Source organism: Taudactylus pleione, unplaced genomic scaffold, assembly GCF_031769625.1.
Source record: "Taudactylus pleione unplaced genomic scaffold, aTauple2 ptg000430l, whole genome shotgun sequence".
Lineage (NCBI taxonomy): Eukaryota > Metazoa > Chordata > Amphibia > Anura > Myobatrachidae > Taudactylus > Taudactylus pleione.
In genome coordinates, this window is record NW_028284832.1 from 1,580,641 (window position 1) to 1,601,898 (window position 21,258).

General features: G+C 46.3%; 1 protein-coding gene across 1 annotated transcript in view; it reads right to left on the reverse strand.

The window, feature by feature from the left end:
* Positions 1-17,460: 17,460 nt before the first annotated feature.
* The window catches only part of LOC148506064 (serine/threonine-protein kinase Nek11-like), a 341,598-nt gene continuing 337,800 nt past the window's right edge, over positions 17,461-21,258 (reverse strand). The window contains exon 15 of the mRNA XM_088447334.1: positions 17,461-18,348. Within this exon, the coding sequence (XP_088303460.1) occupies positions 18,120-18,348 (229 nt within the window). The 3' untranslated portion in view covers positions 17,461-18,119. The remainder of the gene's footprint in view (positions 18,349-21,258) is intronic.

Sequence of the window (21,258 nt, forward strand, 5' to 3'; positions counted from 1 at the left end):
AGGTTATGCTGTTGTAAATGACACAGACATCACAGAAGCTGAACCCGTTGGTCCTCCTCACTCAGCCCAGGTGGCAGAGTTAGTAGCACTAAAAAGAGCGTGTGAACTGGCAGCAGGCAAATCTGCTAACATTTACACTGACTCTAGGTATGCGTTCGGAGTGGTACACGATTTCGGAGCTCTATGGCGTCTGAGACATTTTATGACAGCAGCAGACAAACCAGTTGCACATTCCAGACATATAAAACAATTATTAAAAGCAATCCAACTGCCCAAAGCGGTGGCAGTAATTAAGTGTAAAGCCCATACATGTGAGGATGATTCGGTGTCACTGGGTAACAACAGAGCAGATGAAGCTGCAAAATTGGAAGCAGGGTTGAAAATGAACATACCAACGGAACAAATTATGTCTTTCCAAACAATTGATATGCTGAAATTAATTGAGATGCAAAATTTGTGTTCAATCCAGGAAAAGTCAGGCAGGAAGTCTAAGGGATGTGGGCAGGAGCAAGGCATATTACCCCAGCCTGGCTGAGGCAGCACACGGTCTGACTCATCTGGGAAAGCAAGGTATGTGCAAATTGGTGAGAGCATATTGGTGTGCACCGGGTTTTTCTTCACAAGCAGAAAAGAGAGCAATGTCTTGTCTGACCTGCTTAAGGAAAAACATAGGGAAATCGATCCCTACCAAACCATCCCACATTCCACCGACTGACGGACCATTCCAGGTAATACAAATTGATTTAATCCAATTACCACCCTGCAGGAATCTCAAGTATGTATTAGTGTGCACTGACGTGTTTTCCAATTGGGTTGAGGCCTACCCAGCGGCCACTAATACTGCTGCGTTTACTGCCAAGAAAATTGTACAGGAGTTTGTATGCAGATATGGTATCCCTAAAATTATCGAGAGTGACAGGGGTACTCATTTCACAGGTGATGTTTTTCAAAATATGTGTAAACTGATGGGTATTAATAGTCGACCCCTATTAATAGTTCACACCCCTTACCGACCGCAGGCCAGCGCCAAGGTAGAGTGGATGAACGGGACTATTAAAAATAAGTTAAGTAAAATCATGGCAGAGACGGGACTAGGATGGCCAGAAGCATTACCGTTGGTCCTACATAGTATAAGGACCACTCCTAGACCCCCTCTAAATCTGTCACCCTTTGAAACACTATTTGGTAGACAACCTCATTTTATTATAAGTCCACAGGAAGACTTGAAGGGTAACAACGAGGTAACTGTAAAGTATTTTATATCAATGAGTAAACAGTTAAAACACCAACAGCAGAAACTGAAATTGTTGTCCCATGATATGCCTGTCATGATGTTGAACCTGGAGAATATGTTATGATCAGAAATTTCTTGCGTTCAGGTTGTTTGACTGATCAGTGGGTAGGCCCGTACCAAGTGTTGCCGACAAGTACCACATCCCTGAAGGTGGCTGAGAGAGATACGTGGGTCCATTCCACTCACTGCAAAAAGGTCAACCAACCGGTGGAGAAACAAGGCGGAGACAAGGCTGATAACGTGGAACTGTTGATCGCGAGCTTGTTCCGCAGGATTAAAAGGTTGTAGTGAGATACCTGAACTAAAAGAAATTTGCAGGTCTTTGTTGTGGCAATGGACTGGCCTGCTGTGTTCATTTTCATATTCTCTTACAGAGTTTTCCCCATTTTGGTAGGTTTGGGAATGTCCGGTTTCTGTGACGGGGGACTGATAGAGGAGATGGTAGCTGATGGCAGTGCTGATGGAGTGGAGTCAGAAGGAGGAGTGCTATGCCAATCAGGGGAGTGTCTGACCAATCTTAGTACTGTAATTGTTAAGAGAGCTGCTAATCCGGATACTCGGGGACGGTGTGGAGATTTATCGTCTGAAGATTGCTGTATTTGTGAGCTTTGTGGGTCCCTAGCTGATGAGAACTGTATCCAACGGTGCCAGCCGAAATATAACCCGTACTGGGGTGGGTATCCTTTAGAGGATTACCATAGCATGGTAGGCAAAGTATTAAACCAGGCTGATTGTTGGGTGTGCTCACATGTGCCACAGGGTCAGCATAATGTAGGGTTGGTGCCATTTCCGCTGAATATTATGGAAATTTTAGAATTGCAAAGAGAGAAAACGCTGGATGGAAAATTCCTCTCATCCAAACCACCTCATTTCAAACTCTATCAATTCTAAATAGATAGATCACTTTTGTGTTTAAACATAACCAACCCCAATACCAGGGAGTTGGGAAGTGACGGGGAATAATCAGACGATGACCTTCTCACTGAGAGCTGATAATGAGTCTATGAATCATGATCTGTTATGCTCAATTAGATCTAATGGGAGGTATTTTAGGTATCATTATACATTAAGTTCCATCAAAGAAATTATTAGTAAGGTACCAGATGGATATTGTGCTAAGATAATACAACCAGAAACTTGCATGTACCAGATGGAAGAACCTGAGGTAGGATTATTTGCAAGGGAAATGTGTTTAATGATAATGATGCATACTATTCCTTATGTTATCCCCGATAATGTATATTTTATATGTGGGAGAAAAGCGTATAATAGGCTCTCCCCGAGTTCCGAAGGTTTGTGTTACCTAGGAAGAGTAGTCCCAGAGGTTATGACCCTCACACATGTTGAAATGCTTGGTATTCATAAAAACACACCATCACCATATCTTCACACGCAATACGAACACAGAGGCAAAATAAATATGATACCTGGTGACGTGCATAAAGCCACTCAGTTAATTAGTGAGACAACTGGCTTTCAAGTTTTAGTAGCACTGGATCCCACCAGGATCGCTCGGGGTACATTAAATTTTAGATATATTCAGGACCTTGCTAAATTGATAGCTAATATCACCGAGATGTATGATGACACCTTCAGGTATACAGGTAGGGAATTGCAAGCGTACAAGAAAGAACTGGTGCAACACAGGCTAGTGTTAAATTATTTAACCACTGTCACTGGAGGGTACTGCGTAACTTTGGCCACCCAATTTGGAGTGAAGTGTTGCACCTATGTCACCAATGATACCAGCGACTCCAAGGAGGTGATAGACCGGAAGATGGATGAAATTCTGCAGCTAAAATGGGAATTTCGGAAGAACCATAATGCTTCAGTGGCTGAAGTAAAGGAGAAGGTAGAGGAATGGGTTTCATGGTTGAACCCAGCGAAGTGGTTCTCAGGTCTAGGGGAATGGGTCCAGGAAATGATCGCAAGCATAGGTAAACTCCTGATCCTTATACTGGTTGTCATCATAGTAATTGGCACATGTGTCCGGTGTTTTCCTACTGTGGTGAAGTGTGGAAAATGTAAAGATAAGGTAAAACGAAAGAACGAAATTATGATGGTGGTCAGTAATGACAATATGAATACTGAGGTAAATATAGAACTGCATTACAACCCTGAACTAAGTAATACCATCATATAATGTATCATATTTAGATGTGCACGAAATGTATTATTAAAAATTTTATTTAAAAAAAAACCACCTCAAATAATGCAAGTCCCTATTCCCCCTCCAGACTGCCTTTATAGGATTGATGCATCCCCACATCACTCCCATGATATTCCAAGATCCTCGGTGTGCGTATAATGGTAGTTTTATGTCCCCTCCCAGAGACACATTATTGATGGATTAAGAACCACCTTGTGCCATCCCATAATAACATTAAATAATATATCAAAATGTAAGCCTAAATTAATTTTAAAATCAGAGTATGATAGCATATTGTTCACTATCAAAGGGTGGACTGTCAAAGCTGGATAATTGGCTGAGACAAGATCAGCTTAAAATTAGATCGAAACAACGCCATCTTGCGAATGGCTGCAAGACACCATCTTGAAAATGAGATCTGCGAGATGCCATTTTGCAAATGGCCACTCAGCACCATTTTAGCTAAACTCACACTTAAGTACATATGGCGATGCTATTATTAGCATCATGCGATTGCATATTTTACCATACCCCATACACACATTAATACACACAGTTGCGCTGTTAACATGTTGCACATTAGCGAATGCATAATATCCCGCATGCGAATGCTGTTTATTAGCTTCGTGCGCACGCATCTGCCCCAAGTTAACTAGCGTCTTTTCCCAAACCCCTAATACTTACACACTGCACATTCACGTAAAAGGTTCCATAGCTTCAAAGTATAAGATTCAAGTTTTATCCATTTATTACTAATACTGTGAAATAAAGGCTATTTGGTATCTAAGGTTTAATACATGATAAGTAAACTGTGTTTGGTGTTGTACTGATCTGCACTTTCTCAACAGTTTTCTGGTATCATCGGTGTGAAGATTGCAACATGCATTCTCAACTTATGGACCGTAGAGAGTTAAAACACCAAAATGTACTTTGTAAAATTAACAGCTTAGGTTTGCATGAGGCGGGAAAACGGAGACAAAAAGCTGTCGGAGGCTGGTCTGTGTCCATTTGAATCGACCTGTTAAATGTCCTGTAACAGAAGCACCGTGATGGAGAACCAATGGGATCGCAACAAACCTCTCTATTGTATAGTCTATTTCTGTAAGGGTATATATATGTGTGTTCTGACCCCAGTCTTCATGCTGATGCTGTTGATGGAGGTTTCTTGTTGATGCCGGAATCTGGTCCCAGAGTGCGTGCGTATGTATAACTGTACATTGGGTCTGCATAATTCCTTTGCGCTAAATTGTATTTAGATCACAGCGTGTAACTATCTGTACTTTGCTTGAATAATACCTTGTGCGTTGGAAACACATTTTCTCAAAGTCTGAAGGTATTTATTTACTGTATGACTGCGTACGTAAATAGTGTCAATTTTAGAAGGTATAGGCAGGTTTTAGAAGGTATACGCAGGAGCATATAGAGGTTTAAATTCAGTATCCTTAGGTGGTGTCCTTCTAATGTGGAACTTGTGTCCATTCCTGCCCCCTCTGTCCTTCAGCCACATGCCCCATGTCCCCTCTTGCTCCCTTTCTCCCCTCCAGCCACAAGCCTTCTGTGTCTCCTGTCCTGTGTCTATTCAGCCTCCAACCACTGTGCCAGCCCCAATTTACCTTGCAGAATGCAGATGAATCCTGCTTTTTACGGGCAGCTGAAACCGCAAAGGCCCATGGGAGTAGCTGTTGCAGCCAGGGCATATGCAGCAGCTCCCCCTGCAGACATTTTATTGTCTCTACATAGAGCTTCTGTTTGTTATGTTCTGGGTTGCTTGTGGACCCGGGGTGGTAGCAGGAGCGATCACAGAAGCAGATTTGAAAATAAAACTAGGATTTTTAATAAGTGCTTGAGTAGACATATAATGTGGCAGTAAATAAAAGTCCAGGAAAATATAAATGTGCACAAGAGTTCTGTGGTGGGAGCAAAAGGGTTAATGTCCAGGTAGAAACAATTAGAGCAATCCAGGTGTGCAGGTAGTGAAACTGAAAATAATCAAGCCAGGTTTGCAGGTAGTGAACTGAAAATAATCAAGCCAGGTTTGCAGATAGTGAACTGAAGCGCAGGATGTCAGCAGGCTCAGGCACTCAGCTATGGGCAAGGGTGATGGAAGTAGCGGGGTAGTCCAGTGGGAGCTAGGAGCTGACAGGCAGACTGGCAGACAGCGAATTCACAGGAACAGGAAAGCACAGAGAACTCCCTCTCAGCTAGGCTGAGATACACGTTGCACTGGCAAAGAAGGAAGGCACTGACCCTTCCTAAATACCCCATGCCGTGCTGTTACTGGCCGGAGGGAACATGTGACTCACCAGGATTGGCCAGCCTCATCACATGGCCAGAAGGCAAGATGGCGGCGCCCATGCCAAACGGAACGAAGACGCCGCCAGGCCTCACCAGCGCAGAGTGGCAACAGGGCCGCACAACAACGCGCGCAGGCAAAGCCCCCTGCCAGACACCAGCTCCGCCACCAGACAGCCCGCGCCACAACGACCTCACAGGTAACACCCGCCTAGCGCCATGCTGAAATACCCTGGCCGTGACAGTACCCCCCCCCCCCTTTTGGGGTGGCCTCAGGACACTCACCAGGCTTCTCCGGATGGGCAGAATGGAATCTCCTGATGAGCGTGGGAGCGTGGACATCACGAGCATCGGTCCAGCAACGTTCCTCTGGACCGTAACCTTTCCAGTCCATCAAATACTGAAGATGACCTCTGCGCAGACGAGAGTCCAAGATCTGGGCGACTTCAAACTCAACTCCTCTCTCCGTCTGGACTCGAGGAGAAGCAGGTAGAGCATTATGGAACTTATTCAGGACTAGGGGCTTTAATAAGGAAACATGGAAGGAATTGGGAATTTTTAGGTATGGGGGTAACTAAACGGTAGGCCACTGGATTAATGACTTCTGTTATGGTGAAGGGACCGATGAAGCGGGGTGCGAATTTCATAGACGGAACTCTTAGACGAAGGTTCCGAGTAGACAACCAGACCTAGTTTCCTACTTGCATGCGTGGAACTATTCTACGCTTCTTATCGGCCTGGGTCTTATAGCGAGAGGATGCCTTCAACAAATCAGACCGTACAAATCAGATGGCAGCAAAATTCCGCACCGTGTCCTCCACGGCCGGAACATCGAAAACAGGCAGGCTTCGGAATTCGGGAACACGAGGATGAAGGCCATATACAACCTGAAATGGCGTTTGGTTAGTTGACGAGTGGTAGGAAGCATTATGTGCAAACTCAGCCCACGGCAGCAAGGCAGCCCAATTTTCCTGGGAAGATGACATAAAAATTCTTAAGAAAGTCTCTATATCTTGATTAACTCTCTCGGTGGAGCCGTTGCTTTGCGGATGGTAGGCCGTGGAAAAGTTTAACTTCACTTGAAGAACAGAACACAAAGCCCTCCAGAATTTTGCAGTAAACTGCACACCACGGTCAGAGACAATTTCAGCAGGAAGGCCATGTAGACGAAATATGTGTTGGACAAACAACTGTGCCAGGTCAGGGGCAGAAGGTAACTTCTTCAACGGTATATAGTGGATCATCTTAGAAAATCGGTCTATTACAACCCAGATAGTGTTGAAACCTTGAGAGACTGGCAGGTCTGTGACGAAATCCATGGAGAGATGCGTCCATGGACGTGATGGAGTAGGTAATGGAAGCAATTCCCCAGCTGGAGCTTGTCGTGATGATTTATGCTGGGCACAGGAGGAGCAGGAAGAGATAAACTCCATTATATCTGCCTTCATAGAAGGCCACCAATAGTGTCTTTTCAGGAACTCCAAGGTCTTCCGAGTGCCTGAGTGCCCTGCGAAGCGAGAGGAATGTGCCCAGGTGAGAAGCTGCTTCCTTAATTCCGGGGCCACAAATGATTTTCCCGTAGGAGGCTGAAGTTGTAATGTGGCGAAAACTCTTGATTCCAAGACAGGGGTATTGTTTTGATTTTCAGATTGATCATCACAGAGGAGAGATCTCGATAGGGCATCAGCCTTCTGATTAAGTGCTCCAGACCGGAAGGTCAGGGTGAACTGAAACCTGGCAAAGAATATTGCCCAGCGGGCCAAACGAGGACTCACACATTGGAGGTTTTTGAGAAATAGGAGATTTCTATGGTCCGTAAATACAGTAAATGGAAACTTGGCGCCTTCTAGCAAATATCTCCATTCCTTCAACGCCAACTTTACAGCTAGTAGTTCTTGCTCACCTATGGCGTAGTTCCTTTCGGCAGGAGATAATTTTTTAGAAAAGAACCCACACGGATGGACTCGGTTGTCCTCATAACGTTGAGACAAGACTGCTCCCACAGCTTCAGATGATGCGTCTACTTCCAACAAAAAAGGCCTGTCCAGATCGAGTTGTCGAAGAACTGGTGCTGAGATAAAGGCCTGTTTTATTAGATGAAAGGCAGACTCTGCCTCAGGTGACCATTGGGCAGGATTAGCACCTTTGCGGGTCAAGGCTGTAATGGGAGCCAGCAGTGTAGAAAATCCCTTAATGAAGCGTCTTAATAATTTGCGAAGCCCAACAATCTCTGGATGGCCTTCACTGTCTGAGGTCGGGTCCAATCCAGAATTGCCTGTACCTTCTTGGGGTCCATTTCTAAACTGGAGCCAGATATTACATAGCCGAGAAAAGGTACACTGGGCACTCCAAAGATGCACTTCTCCAGTTTGCAGTAAAGGTGGTTTTCTCTCAAACGGGTCAAAACTTCTTTAACATGTTCTTGATGTTTAGCCACAGAGGGTGAAAAAATCAGTATGTCATCCAGATAGACAACAACCGAAACATATAACAGATCCCGGAAAATCTCATTAACGAAACTTTGAAAGACAGCAGGGGCGATACTAAATTCAAAAGGCAATACTAAATACTCGAAATGTCCATCTCTGCTATTAAAAGCGGTCTTCCATTCATCGCCAGCTCGGATACGAATGAGGTTGTAAGCCCCTCTTAGATCTAATTTCGAAAAAATGACAGAGCCCTTGACCCTATCAAACAACTCAGTAATCAGGGGAAGAGGGTATCGATTCTTTACAGTAATGTCATTAAGGCCTCGATAATCGATACATGGTCTTAGACCACCGTCCTTCTTGCCAACGAAGAAAAACCCAGCTCCGGCAGGTGCAGTAGAGGGGCGGATGAACCCCTTTGCCAGGTTGTCCCGGATGTACTCGGTCATGGCTTGAGTCTCAGGCAAGGACAGCGGATAGGTACAACCACGAGGTGGTATCTTATCAGGTATCAATTCAATTGGACAGTCCCATTCCCTACGAGGGGGTAAGATATTTGCTTGTTGTTCAGAGAAAACGTCGGCGAACATCTGATATTCCTTGGGAATGGCAGAAGAAACTAATGGAACGGTCTTTCTCACAGGTCGAATTTTTGGAAGACAGGATTTCTGACAGTCCATACCCCATGACAGAATCTGCATAGAACTCCAATCAATCCTGGGATTATGTTGACGTAACCAGGGTAGACCAAGAACAATTTCTTGAGAGGCCTCTGATATCACCAGGAATTTTAAGGACTCAGAATGAAGTGCCCCAATTCGGACCAATACTGGTTGAGTCTCTTTGGTGACTATCCCGTTAGTTAGAGGGCGTCCGTCTATAGAGGTCAGAGAGATGGCATGGTTGAGAGACAAACAAGGAATCTGAAATTTATCTATGAAACTAGACGTTATGAAATTTCCGGCTGCTCCCGAGGCGAGTAGAGCAGTAGCAAAGACAGGTTTGGGTTTAAGATCCAAGGCTAGGGTAATCGTGAAATCTTTAATTTTTGGAGACGGGTTCATAACTCCTAACTTGATGTCTCCAGGGTCAGTTAGGATTTGGCATTTCCCGGTTTACGGGGGCAGGAGATCAGCAGGTGACCGGACTCTCTGCAGTACAGACAGAGGTTCTTTTGCATTCTTCTCTGACGTTCTTCTTTAGAGAGGTGTGTATGATTCACCTGCATAGGCTCCTCTTCAGTAGGGGAAGGAATGGGACGGGTAGAAATGGAGGGGGTAAATGACCTTTGCCGGTCAGTTCTGTTTTTTTCAGCCTGACGTTCCCTGAAGCGTAGGTCAACTTTGATACACAATGAAATCATGTCGTTCAGATTAGTAGGAAGCTCTCGAGTGACTAGATCATCCTTTCGTCGGTCTGACAACCCATGCCAGAAGGCCGAGGTGAGGGCTTCCTCATTCCATTTGAGCTCTGATGCTAAAATTTGAAATTGCACGGCATATTGACTGACAGGACAGACCCCTTTCTCAGTGTCATGATGTTTGATGATGCTGATACAGTACGCCCAGGTTCATCGAAAATCCTCCTGAAGGATGACACAAAGCCTGCGTAATTATCCAGCAGCGGATCTGAGCGCTCCCAGAGTGGGGAAGCCCATTCCAAGGCCTGGCCGGATAACAGAGAGACTATATAAGCCACTTTAGTTCTTGCAGTTAGAAAGTTGTCAGGCTGCAGAGTAAAATGTATGTCACACTGATTTAGGAAACCTCGGCAGAGTTTAGGATTGCCGTCAAATTTATTTGGTAAAGGAAGACGTAAGCGGGGAGATGATCTGCCTCCTGTATTCCCAGACGCTGATGCGGATGTAGATGCTGGTACTTCAGGGGTAGAAAAGGAAGTTTGCAAACTATCCGGTCGCTTGGACATCTCTTGCAGAAATTTAGCCATCTGATGCTGCATGTTTTCCAGATTTTCTAAACGACCAGAAATGCACCTGAACAAATCCACTCCTGACTCCTGATCCGTGGCCGGCTCCATGGGGCCAGTGCAAACTGTTATGTTCTGGGTTGCTTGTGGACCCGTTGCTTGTGGACCCGGGGTGGTAGCAGGAGCGATCACAGAAGCAGATTTGAAAATAAAACTAGGATTTTTAATAAGTGCTTGAGTAGACATATAATGTGGCAGTAAATAAAAGTCCAGGAAAATATAAATGTGCACAAGAGTTCTGTGGTGGGAGCAAAAGGGTTAATGTCCAGGTAGAAACAATTAGAGCAGTCCAGGTTTGCAGGTAGTGAACTGAAAATAATCAAGCCAGGTTTGCAGATAGTGAACTGAAGCGCAGGATGTCAGCAGGCTCAGGTATGGGCAAGGGTGATGGAGGTAGCGGGGTAGTCCAGTGGGAGCTAGGAGCTGACAGGCAGACTGGCAGACAGCGAATTCACAGGAACAGGAAAGCACAGAGAACTCCCTCTCAGCTAGGCTGAGATACACGTTGCACTGGCAAAGAAGGAAGGCACTGACCCTTCCTAAATACCCCATGCCGTGCTGTTACTGGCCGGAGGGAACATGTGACTCACCAGGATTGGCCAGCCTCATCACATGGCCAGAAGGCAAGATGGCGGCGCCCATGCCAAACGGAACGGAGACGCCGCCAGGCCTCACCAGCGCAGAGTGACAACAGGGCCGCACAACAACGCGCGCAGCCAAAGCCCCCCGCCAGACACCAGCTCCGCCACCAGACAGCCCGCTCCACAACGACCTCACAGGTAACACCCGCCTAGCGCCATGCAGAAATACCCTGGCCGTGACACTGTTCATGGGCAGAAGCTTCCTCCGCAGGCAGAATGGTGAATGCTGCCCAATTGGAGCAGAGCTCCATTCGCAGCAGCCGGCACCGGAGCAGTGTCAGTGAGCCGGCCGGGCAGGAACTCACCCAGCTTCCCGGCAGGCCGCACTGCACTTGTTTTACAATAGTAAATGTGGGGCAGCAAAAATATGTGTTTCGGGTCAAGAGGGTGGAGGGCCCTGCTCGTGAGAGCTTATACTGTAGTACAGTGGAGTGGGTTATATAACTGTGAGGTGGACTGGGAAGAGATGAGGACAGAGGATGCACAGTAAAAGTGTGAGAAGGGCCGGTGGGCTTTAATAAACGGGTGCAGTCAGGGAGATGTCTTTGATGTGGGAGTGGGAGGAGATTATCAGTGCTAAGGCATGGTGGCAGCCACAAATGCACGCAGTTCCACACCCACACCTGCTTACATGCTTTTACTAGCATTCAAACATGTATTTTGATGTTAGCGACATACATTGATCTTAATGAAACTCTGTCGGCTCCTAACCTTGACTCCTTGTAACTCTGTGCATTTAATTTATATCTTGCTTTTGTGGGATCCCAGACATTAACCAGCAAATAAGGAGCAAGTGGAGCATTTGAGACATGTACTAGATGTCTCTGCTTTCAGCAAATCCTCGCTGACACGGATCAGATGTTGCATTAATACACGCCTCTACATTTTCAATTGAAAAGCATTGTTCAGCCGTTCGGGGAGGCTTTGCCTACCCTAATACTGTACATCAGCCTCCTCAGTCGCAGATATCAGTTAAGCATTGTGAGATGAGTAAATTGGTCGTCAGAGGAAAGCAGGGAATGATATTGATATTGGCAGATTAGATTTTTATTACTGTGTAGTGTATTCCGTGCTGCAGTCCTCAATACACGGAGAATGTTAGATTTAATTTAGATCTCTGTGTTCGAACAATAACTGGTTCTACAGTGTGATGCTGCCTGCATGGGGCACAATGGGATTAGGTGACAGGATTACTATAAATTGTATAATGCAGGCATCTAGCTAGAGGCAAGAACACATATATAGCTTGTCTGTCATGGCGCCAAACAGCAGATTGGGGCTAAGAAGAAGTATGACAGGTGGAGGGACAGTCAGGGGAGTGCAGGAAAAACAGGTCAGCATATGAGGTGATGTCAAGGAATTAGGGGAGAGATGTACTAAGCATTTGGAGACTGATAAAGTGGATGAAGATAAACTACCAACCAGTCAGCTCCTGTCACTTTTCAAATACAGCCTGTAAAGTGACAGGAGCTGATTGGTTGGTACTTTATCTCCATCCACTTTATCTCTCTCCAAGGCTTAGTACATCTATCCCGGTGAGGTGTTAGGTACGTTAAAATGAGGATAGTAGAAGAGATAAGTGAGGGATAAAGCTATTACTCCTTATCATGTATCCTCATGTAGGAACTCATGATATCTCTGAGCCACACAGTGCATCAAGACACACAAATATACCCAAGCAGGCAAGGCTGCCATCAGAAATTGTGGGGCCGGGATGGACCATATACACAGGGCCCCCCCAGCCCCATTTTACATAGCACATCTAGAAAATGGAGGCATATTAAAAATAGCTGGAGCCAGTGGAGTTGACCATATTACAGTAATTACCTCACAGCAATCCCCCCTCTTGTAATCATGTCACAGCACCCCACTCTTCAGCAATCACGTCACACCACACCCCCTTCAGTAATTACCTCACAGCACCCCTCCTTCAGTAATCTCACACCAACTCCCCCACAGTAATCACCTAACAGCACATCCTCTTCAGTAATCTCACACCAACCCCCCCACAGTAATCACCTCACAGCAATCCCCCCTATTGTAATCACATCACGCACCCCACTCTTCAGTAATCATGTCACAGCACACCCCTTCAGTAATCACCTCACAGCAATCCCCTTCAGTAACCACCTCACAGCACCCCCCCTTCAGTAATCACCTCACAGCAATCCCCCCTATTGTAATCACGTCACGCACCCCACTCTTCAGTAATCATGTCACAGCACACCCCTTCAGTAATCACCTCACAGCAATCCCCCTTCAGTAACCACCTCACAGCAATCCCCCTTCAGTAATCACCTCACAGCACCCCCCCCTTCAGTAATCACCTCACAGCACCCCCTTCAGTAATCACCTCACAGCACCCCCCCTTATCTTCTCACACCAGCCCCCCCCACAGTAATCACCTCACAGCACCCCCCTCACAGTAATCACCTCACAGCAATCGCCCCTCCCCCTCCTACTTCCCCCCTGCCAAATTTATTGTCACTGACAGGCTCGGCCGGTGGTCCTCTAGGGATAGAGAGGGGATATAGTAGTGGGCACGGGCGGCTGCTGCACACTGGTTGGAGGGGACCCCTGGCCGACCCTGTCAGTGCCCGGAAGCTTGGCAGGGGGAAAGTAGTAAGGGGGGGGGAGGAGGAGGAGGAGCAGGCCTCCCGAGTGTCCAGGAGGTGACGCTGAGAGATCAGCTGGGTACCTTTGCCACAGGATTATATCCCCCCTCTATGCCCACGTGGATGGTGGGGAATGGCGTTGGACAGTAGCTGATGACGTCGGTACAAAAACTGAAGGGGATTTATCCACTTCCATGCAGGTACTAGACAGGGGTGTGGCCAAATATGGTAATGTGGTCACATCATGTTTTCAATAAAGAACTCCCTGAAGAAACTGTGCACCGAGAAGGCGTGGTATTGACATCTTGGAGGATGGTTATACCTCCTTGGCAGATACTGGCTAAGGTACTCAAAACCCATATCCCTCCCCTGTCTGACCCCTGATCACAATGAATTGACAAGCTACATTTTAATGACTATTGGATTCATTCAGCCCAAAAGGGGAGGGGTTCACTCAAGCTAAAAGTAAATTCCCTGGTAGACCCCAAGGTTTGGTGGCTTTTTATAGCAAGTTGTATGTTATGAAAACATTATAAAAGTAATTTTATTGTGATTTGATTGGCTGGTTAGTAGATTCATTCAAAATGGCATTGGGGAAATCTGTTGTGCAGTTGGACTTTCCAATATGGTTCTGAAGTCCCTGCTACCTCTGACGTCTGGCAGTTTGGGTGTCGTCCCTATGCTTAAAATATAACTCACTTAGCACCTTCTATTTGTACTTCTTCAAGAGCACATTTCTAGGCACCAGGAGCCAATGTAAAAAAAAATAATTGTCAAACAGAGAAAAGTAACATCTGTTATAAAGACATTCCCAATAACCACTTGCTCTCAGGATTACTTTGAGCCAGGCTGCGTAAGCTGAGACCTATTTAGCCTGGCCAGTACCTGGCAGCTTGTTGGTGGATGCAGACCGTGTCCTCGTCCCTCCAGGAAAACAAGGGCGATACGCTCCCGTTTCCTGGAACACTGTCCGGCCACGCCCCCTCCGCCCCCCAAACACCGCAGCATGTCAATCATGCTGCAGCTTGGGAGATCGACCCTTTCTGCACATGCGCAGACCCCAAAATATTGGACATGTACTCAAACCTTCCGGTTTGCGTATATCTCTGAACCAGGCCCTTTAGCCCCATACACACTAGAGATGATTTTTTTAACGATTTGCCCAATTCCAATGCATTGAAATGACAAATCGTTAAAATCATCCAGTGTGTACGCTCCCGTGGGGTCATCAGCCGCATCGTCAGGTTGGCCCTACATGCAGTCCAACCTGATGATGCGGCTGATGACTTAAACTGGGGGTACATTTAAATGGGTACTAGTATATTTTTGGGGCTCTAAAGTGCCTTTTATAAAAATGTCAAAAAAACACTTGCTGCAGCCTCCTGCAATCCTACAAACATCTGTCCCATCCTTACAGCACCCCAAAATACCATTTTAGCCTATGGACTTTTTGCTACAGGTGGTCCTCTCATTCACTACAGATGGTCCACTCATTCACTACAGGTGATCCACTAATTTACAGCAGGTGGTCCACTCATTCACTGCAAGTGGTCCTCTCATTCACAACAGATGGTCCTCTCATTCACTGCAGGTGGTCCACTCATTCACTACAGGTGGTCCACTCATTCACTACAGGTGGTCCTCTCATTCACTACAGATGGTCCACTCATTCACTATAGGTGATCCACTAATTTACAGCAGGTGGTCCACTCATTCACTGCAAGTGGTCCTCTCATTCACAACAGATGGTCCTCTCATTCATTACAGGTGGTCCACTCATTCACTACAGGTGGTCCACTCATTCACTACAGGTGTTCCACTCATTCACTACAGGTGGTCCTTTAATTCACTACAGGTAGTCCACTCATTTACAGCAGGAGGTCCTCAGGGATCGAAAACCCATTTGCAAGGGTTAGCAATACAGTATGCAATAGCGAATGACAATGGACACTTGGGATGGCGTGTGCGCAGTAAGGGTATCCAGGACTTTTCACACATGCGCAGAAGCAAATAAAAATCTCTCAACTGCGTACAAGATCAGGCCATCCCTGAATCAGGCCCTAAACTTGGATCTGCTGAACCGAATCAAAATGACTAGCAGGTATGTGTTCGCTGCTTAAGATTACTCTTGATAGTATTGCCAGCTTCACACTTATCATTAGAAGGATCACATTTATACCATATATAAATAATATAATTGGTATTACGTTCATAAAGACTTTGTTTAATGGAAAAAGATAACTCCAGCCGGGAGGACATGAAATTAGATGGTTATTCATTTTCTGCTTCATTTACAAATGCTGCTGTAAACAGAGCTTCTCTGCCTCCAGGAGAATCCTGCCACCCTTTATTATCTGGATATGGGAAGATACAAGCTAGCTCTACCCAGAATTGCTCCCCTGGCTTGGGTATTGCCATAATCCTATCAGACAGACAGTCCTTATAGCAGACTGTAATACTTGTCACACACGCTGAAATAACTGCACCACTATCAAATAACTGTTTCCAAAATTATCCCCATAACTGATAATGATGAAAGTCAATGAGATCATTAGCAGACATGTAGGACACATTATTATCATCCAACTATATAAACAGGCCCCATTGGTGTCAGAAAACATCCTGCTTCTCTTGTACAGTTTTAAGACTTATATTTATGGGTTAACTGTACTCTGACTGGTAGGATCATAGCATGTGTGGCTGGCTAAAGATAATGGTAACACTCCCAAACCCAAATCTTTAGTGCTGATAAGCAGGGTTACCACCAAAATAAATAAATCACCAACGTATAGGGGGAGATGTACTAAGCCATGGAAAGCGATAAAGTGGATGGAGATAAAGTGCCAACCAATAAGCTCCTAACTGTCACTCAGTGGTGTAACTAAGGGGGATTGAGTAGGGCTTGTGCCCTGGGCGCCATCGGACTGGTGGCGCGGGAGAGGGAGGGCGCCGCCGGCCACGGCCCAGGAAGCTGGTCAGCACTACACAGTAACAAACACTGCTGCCGGCTTGTACACTCGTACTACCCGGCGGCAGTGTGTTTATTTTGGCAGCCAATGAGAGTCAAACAGACTCTCATTGGCTGCTGCACCCACTGCCAGAGCCGGGCTGGCGCTCACTCATTATCTCCATCTTCCGGCTCCCACAGTGGGTGATGGGAGAGACGTTGTGACGTCTCTCCCATAATGCAGAGTGGGCCGGCCCGGGAGGATGGAGGAGCGGACAGCGGCAGGCGCAGGAGTGGGGATTCAGGTAAGTGGGGTTTTTTGTGTGTGTGTGTCTTTATCTGTCACTGCTGGGGGGGGACCACTACTGGGGGCACTGTATAAGGGTCACTACTGGGAGCTCTGCATAGTGGGGACCACTACTAGCGGCACTGTATAAGGGGCATTACTAGGGGCACTGTATAAGTGGTACTACTGGGGGAACTGTATAAGGGGCACTGTATAAGTGGCACTACTGGAGGCACTGCATAAGGGGCACTGTATAAGGGTGCATTACTGGGGGCACTGTATAAGGATGCATTACTGGGGGCACTGTATAAGGGGCATACTGGGGGCACTGTATAGGGGTACTACTACAGGGGGCACTGCTACTGGGAACATTGCATAAGGGGCACTAATACAGTGGGCACTGCAAGAGGGGCACTATTACTTGGGGCATTAAGGTGCATCTGGAATGGAAAGGAATGTTCCCAGAGTGACCACAAACGGTGGTGTGTGATGTTGTCACGCCCCCATTTTCCAGTGGCCACACCCCTTGTGACACGTGACCATGCCCACTTTTTTGCCTCGCGCACCTATTTGGGTGGGGGGTGGGGGCGGTGTGAGTGTGGGGGGCACCATTTATTAACTTGCACTGGGCTCCAAATACACTAGTTACGCCACTGCTGTCACTTTACAGGCTGTGTTTAAAAAATAAGTTAGGAGCTGATTGGTTGGTACCTTAGAGCTGAGGTAAGCAAAATATTGGCAGCTGGACATGTCCGGCACTCTTATACAAGATCCTAAGCATGTTGGAATGTTACTTAACTTAGCAACCACACCTCTGTGAAAATTACTTTCTTCCACTGTACTTAGTATCCCGCAAGTGCAGGGTTGGACTGGCCCATAGGGCTACAGGGGAAACCCCCAGTGGGCCGCAGTGCCTGATGGCCCACCCCCTCCACTAGGGATCAGGTTCCAGACTGTGCACTGGAATTATACATTATACATATGTTACATTATACTGCACAGGACTATGGTGTATTTTCTACAGTGCATTGCTGTTATTAATCTGGTACATTATCATGCATGCACTAGCAGTATTTACGATATTTTTTCAAAGGGGCCCAGACCATGCACTGGTTAGCTAAGCCTCTGTGGAGGCTGGCCACACCCCCTCTGAAGACTGGCCACACCCCTAAGTATAGCACCCTATCACTGCATTCCCCCGGTGGGCTCTTTATGCCGCAGTCTGACACTGCTCAAGTGTTTCCTTAAAGCTGGTAGATAATAAGTGGAAATGCTGTATACAGTACTAGCCATAAACCAGTAACATTACTGACAACACTGGCAAGTCTTCTTATTTCATCATTGATATGAATGAGAAAGGGCAGATTACCCCTTTAAGTCCAGGATCCATCTTAGCACTTCTATTTGATTGGTTGACTTGTTTCCTTGCTCTTTCTTGGTCCTTCACTGTGAAGTAACTTAGCAGGAAAGGATTACAGACTTATAGCCAAGTAAAGTGAGGGTCCAGGGACTCCTCTTCCATCCGTTCTTCCAAGAACAGTAGCTGTTGGATTTTATAGCAATGCTGGGGGTACATCTTCATCGCCTGAGGCTCACAGAGAGTGCTCTCATCCTCCACCAGCGGGTCTGGATCCTGCAGCATATGGACTTGTTTCATGTGATTGTAAATGTCCCAGAATGCATCTTCCCCCAGAAGCCGCATGCAGTCTCTGCACACAAACAAAAAAACATCAATCACTGCATTTATTTATAAAATCTACAATATGGCAGAAGATATTATACAGATGTGTCCTTATAGACTGGTTGCCCGTAAACCATACGGCACGGAACGCCCAGCGTGACCGAGACGTTCCGAAAGGAGTCGCCTACTGTGTTTTTATTTACATTATTCATCTTCGTTGCATAGCAGATGCAGCAGAAAGCTGCTCACAGTGTGCCAGAGACACTGGGCTGTGACTGTGGGGGCAAAGGAATTCGTTTTACACACGTACAAAGTCTCAGATGACGCACAATGGGACTCGGCGTCGCTCAGTCACACACACAGATGTAGAAAGTTTGCACACCCCACTAATCAGTGTACGCTATCAACACAGTTCTGTCGCTTCCAGTTGTTTTATTTATGCCAATTAGACACTCATTTTAAGCATGATAGACGTTTTTGGTGCGGCCGAGTCGCATGGGACTTGGGGCGCTGAGAGGGGCTATTTGGCACGACTGAAGCAGCAATAAGAAAGGTTTATTGATATAGCCTATTGGGGTGATGATTACAATAGGTGGCTCTGACAGAGTGCTCGCTCTGAATCAGGGCCGTTTTTTTTTTTTTTTTAGAAAGGCCTCCTGGCCGCTCGCATAGCTGTGGGTGACCACCCACAGCTATAGCGAGCGGCCAGGAAGATGGTCGCGATGGTCAAGACCATCGGGCTTGCGACGAGACCCTTGTGGTAGGGTCTCATTGCCGCAAGCCCCAGAGAGATTTCGGCTCTAACAGAGCCGAAAGCACTCCCACTCACATCACTCGTGATGTCAGTGGGGCCGCCCCCAAACGGAGGCGTTCACATGAGAAAGCTCGCCCCCTTTGTTGCGAGACCCGGAGCGACGGAGTGCCCATCGCTATCCGGGTCTAGCGCATGCGCACAACGGAGCCCGCTCCGTCGTGCGCATGCGCACTGGCCCACCATCGACCCGGTTGCGAGCGCACAGCGCTTGCGACCGGATCAGAATCAGGCCCAGAGTGTCCTGGTAAGCTGAATTGCGGTATCGCAGGGGATAACAGCTGTATTTAAGTGTCTCACCTCATTATTATGTACTGTGCATCTGCACAGCACTGTGGCGCTTACACAGTAAAGATGGTGCCAGCTGCACATGAGCAGTAGCCCAGCGGTGACGTTATCAGGTCGGAGGTGGTGCCTCCCTCTGACTCTGGGTCCTAGTGCCCAACATGTATAGTAGAGAGAGGAGAGAGTGGCGGAGCCGGAGTAAAATGTATGTGACAGATTCTATACACTGATGAACCACAGGTATTCTGCTTTTCCCATTACACCTCCTGGGCTTATAATGAGTTGCATCTGACATCTGTTCTGGATGAAGGCTGACCTTGAGGAGAAAAGATGTGCTATATCGCTAGCAAGAAATTAAAATTGCTGAAAAGAGAATTTATTTTGTGGACCAGATATTAAAATGAGCTATGAAGAGCTGATACAGCCTTTATTTCATGATGTTGCCTAATGTATAAGTGGGTACAATGCTGTACACTCTCTAATGATTGAAATGTGCATTATACCTTAAAGACTTATCATCACTAAAACCTATCTAAAATAAACACACAAACAACAGGAGTTGGATTTAAAATTAAAGGTCAAATTTTATTTGACATCAAATTATTATTAATATTAATTATCGAATTACGGCTTGATTGAATTAGATCTTGCCAATTTAATTAATTGAGCTTAAAGTTAGTATGGTGGCGGACAACAAAGAACGGACACTCCCACAAAAACACACGCAGACCAGACACATCACTCATTGGTGTTCAACTCTCCAGAAAAAGAACGCCCGGACGGGCTGTGTAATGTCCCTGTAGGGACGATGTGACCTATATTTGAACAAGGAGAGCGCACCCATCTAACTTGTACAACGAATAAAAGCACAATACTGTTCTTTTCGACAAAAACACGAAACAAACTCGAAACAAGGGAGGGAGGGCGGGATTTCCATAATCAAAGAGGCTGACTCCTAATATACCGACAAGGCCACACCCCCCAGGAACCCTATAGGCTAATGCTAAATGTCTGATACTAACATACCATAACTCTTAAAGGTATACTGCTACCACACCCACGGGGTTTATCTTGGCTTAGTCAGATTGCAGCTGATATACACTGTCCTTCAGCCACACAAAAGACTAATGCTAATATCTTTTGTGCATGAGACTTTGATGGCATTATTATAGTGCTCACAAATATTGAATATTGGGGAAATAGTATACGCGCATTGGCGTGTCTATAATGGGTGCAATGTGTGAGGTCCAGGGGGTCCGCACCGCACACCCTGCACCCATAAAATTGTATATCTACCTCTCCAGAGTCCCAAGTCAGCTTCATACTGAAATTATTGGGAAGATGGGGCAGTGGGCAATGTCCCGGTGGTTTGTGCATGCGCACTAGAAATGTCTCCAGGAACATAGCGTGGGCGCCATGTCCCCTGAGACCTGCGCATGCCTATAGTCATCATGGGGGGAAACCAGAGAGTATCATTGTAACCGGGCCTCAAGATTTCTGTTGCCGGCCCTGGGGCCCGCACGGGGGCTGCACACGGGCTCCCTCTCTTAAACTAACTCTGTATACTGTACATACTTTTATGCCTGGCCCTGGCATGTCTGGTACAAATGTTTTAGTTTGTTGTATCAGATGGAAAATATGTATGTAAATAGGCTTGTTCTTATCTGTGTCTTTTACTAGCCTTTTCTGGGCACAAATGTGTACGACTGTGAATGAGCCCCTATGCAGGATTTCTAGAAGACAGTTTTCAAATGCATTGATTTTAGAGCCTCATACATAGTGCAGTGTATGTATTACACAGTGCCAGATTAAGGTCTTCATGGGCCTGGAGCTGATATTTCT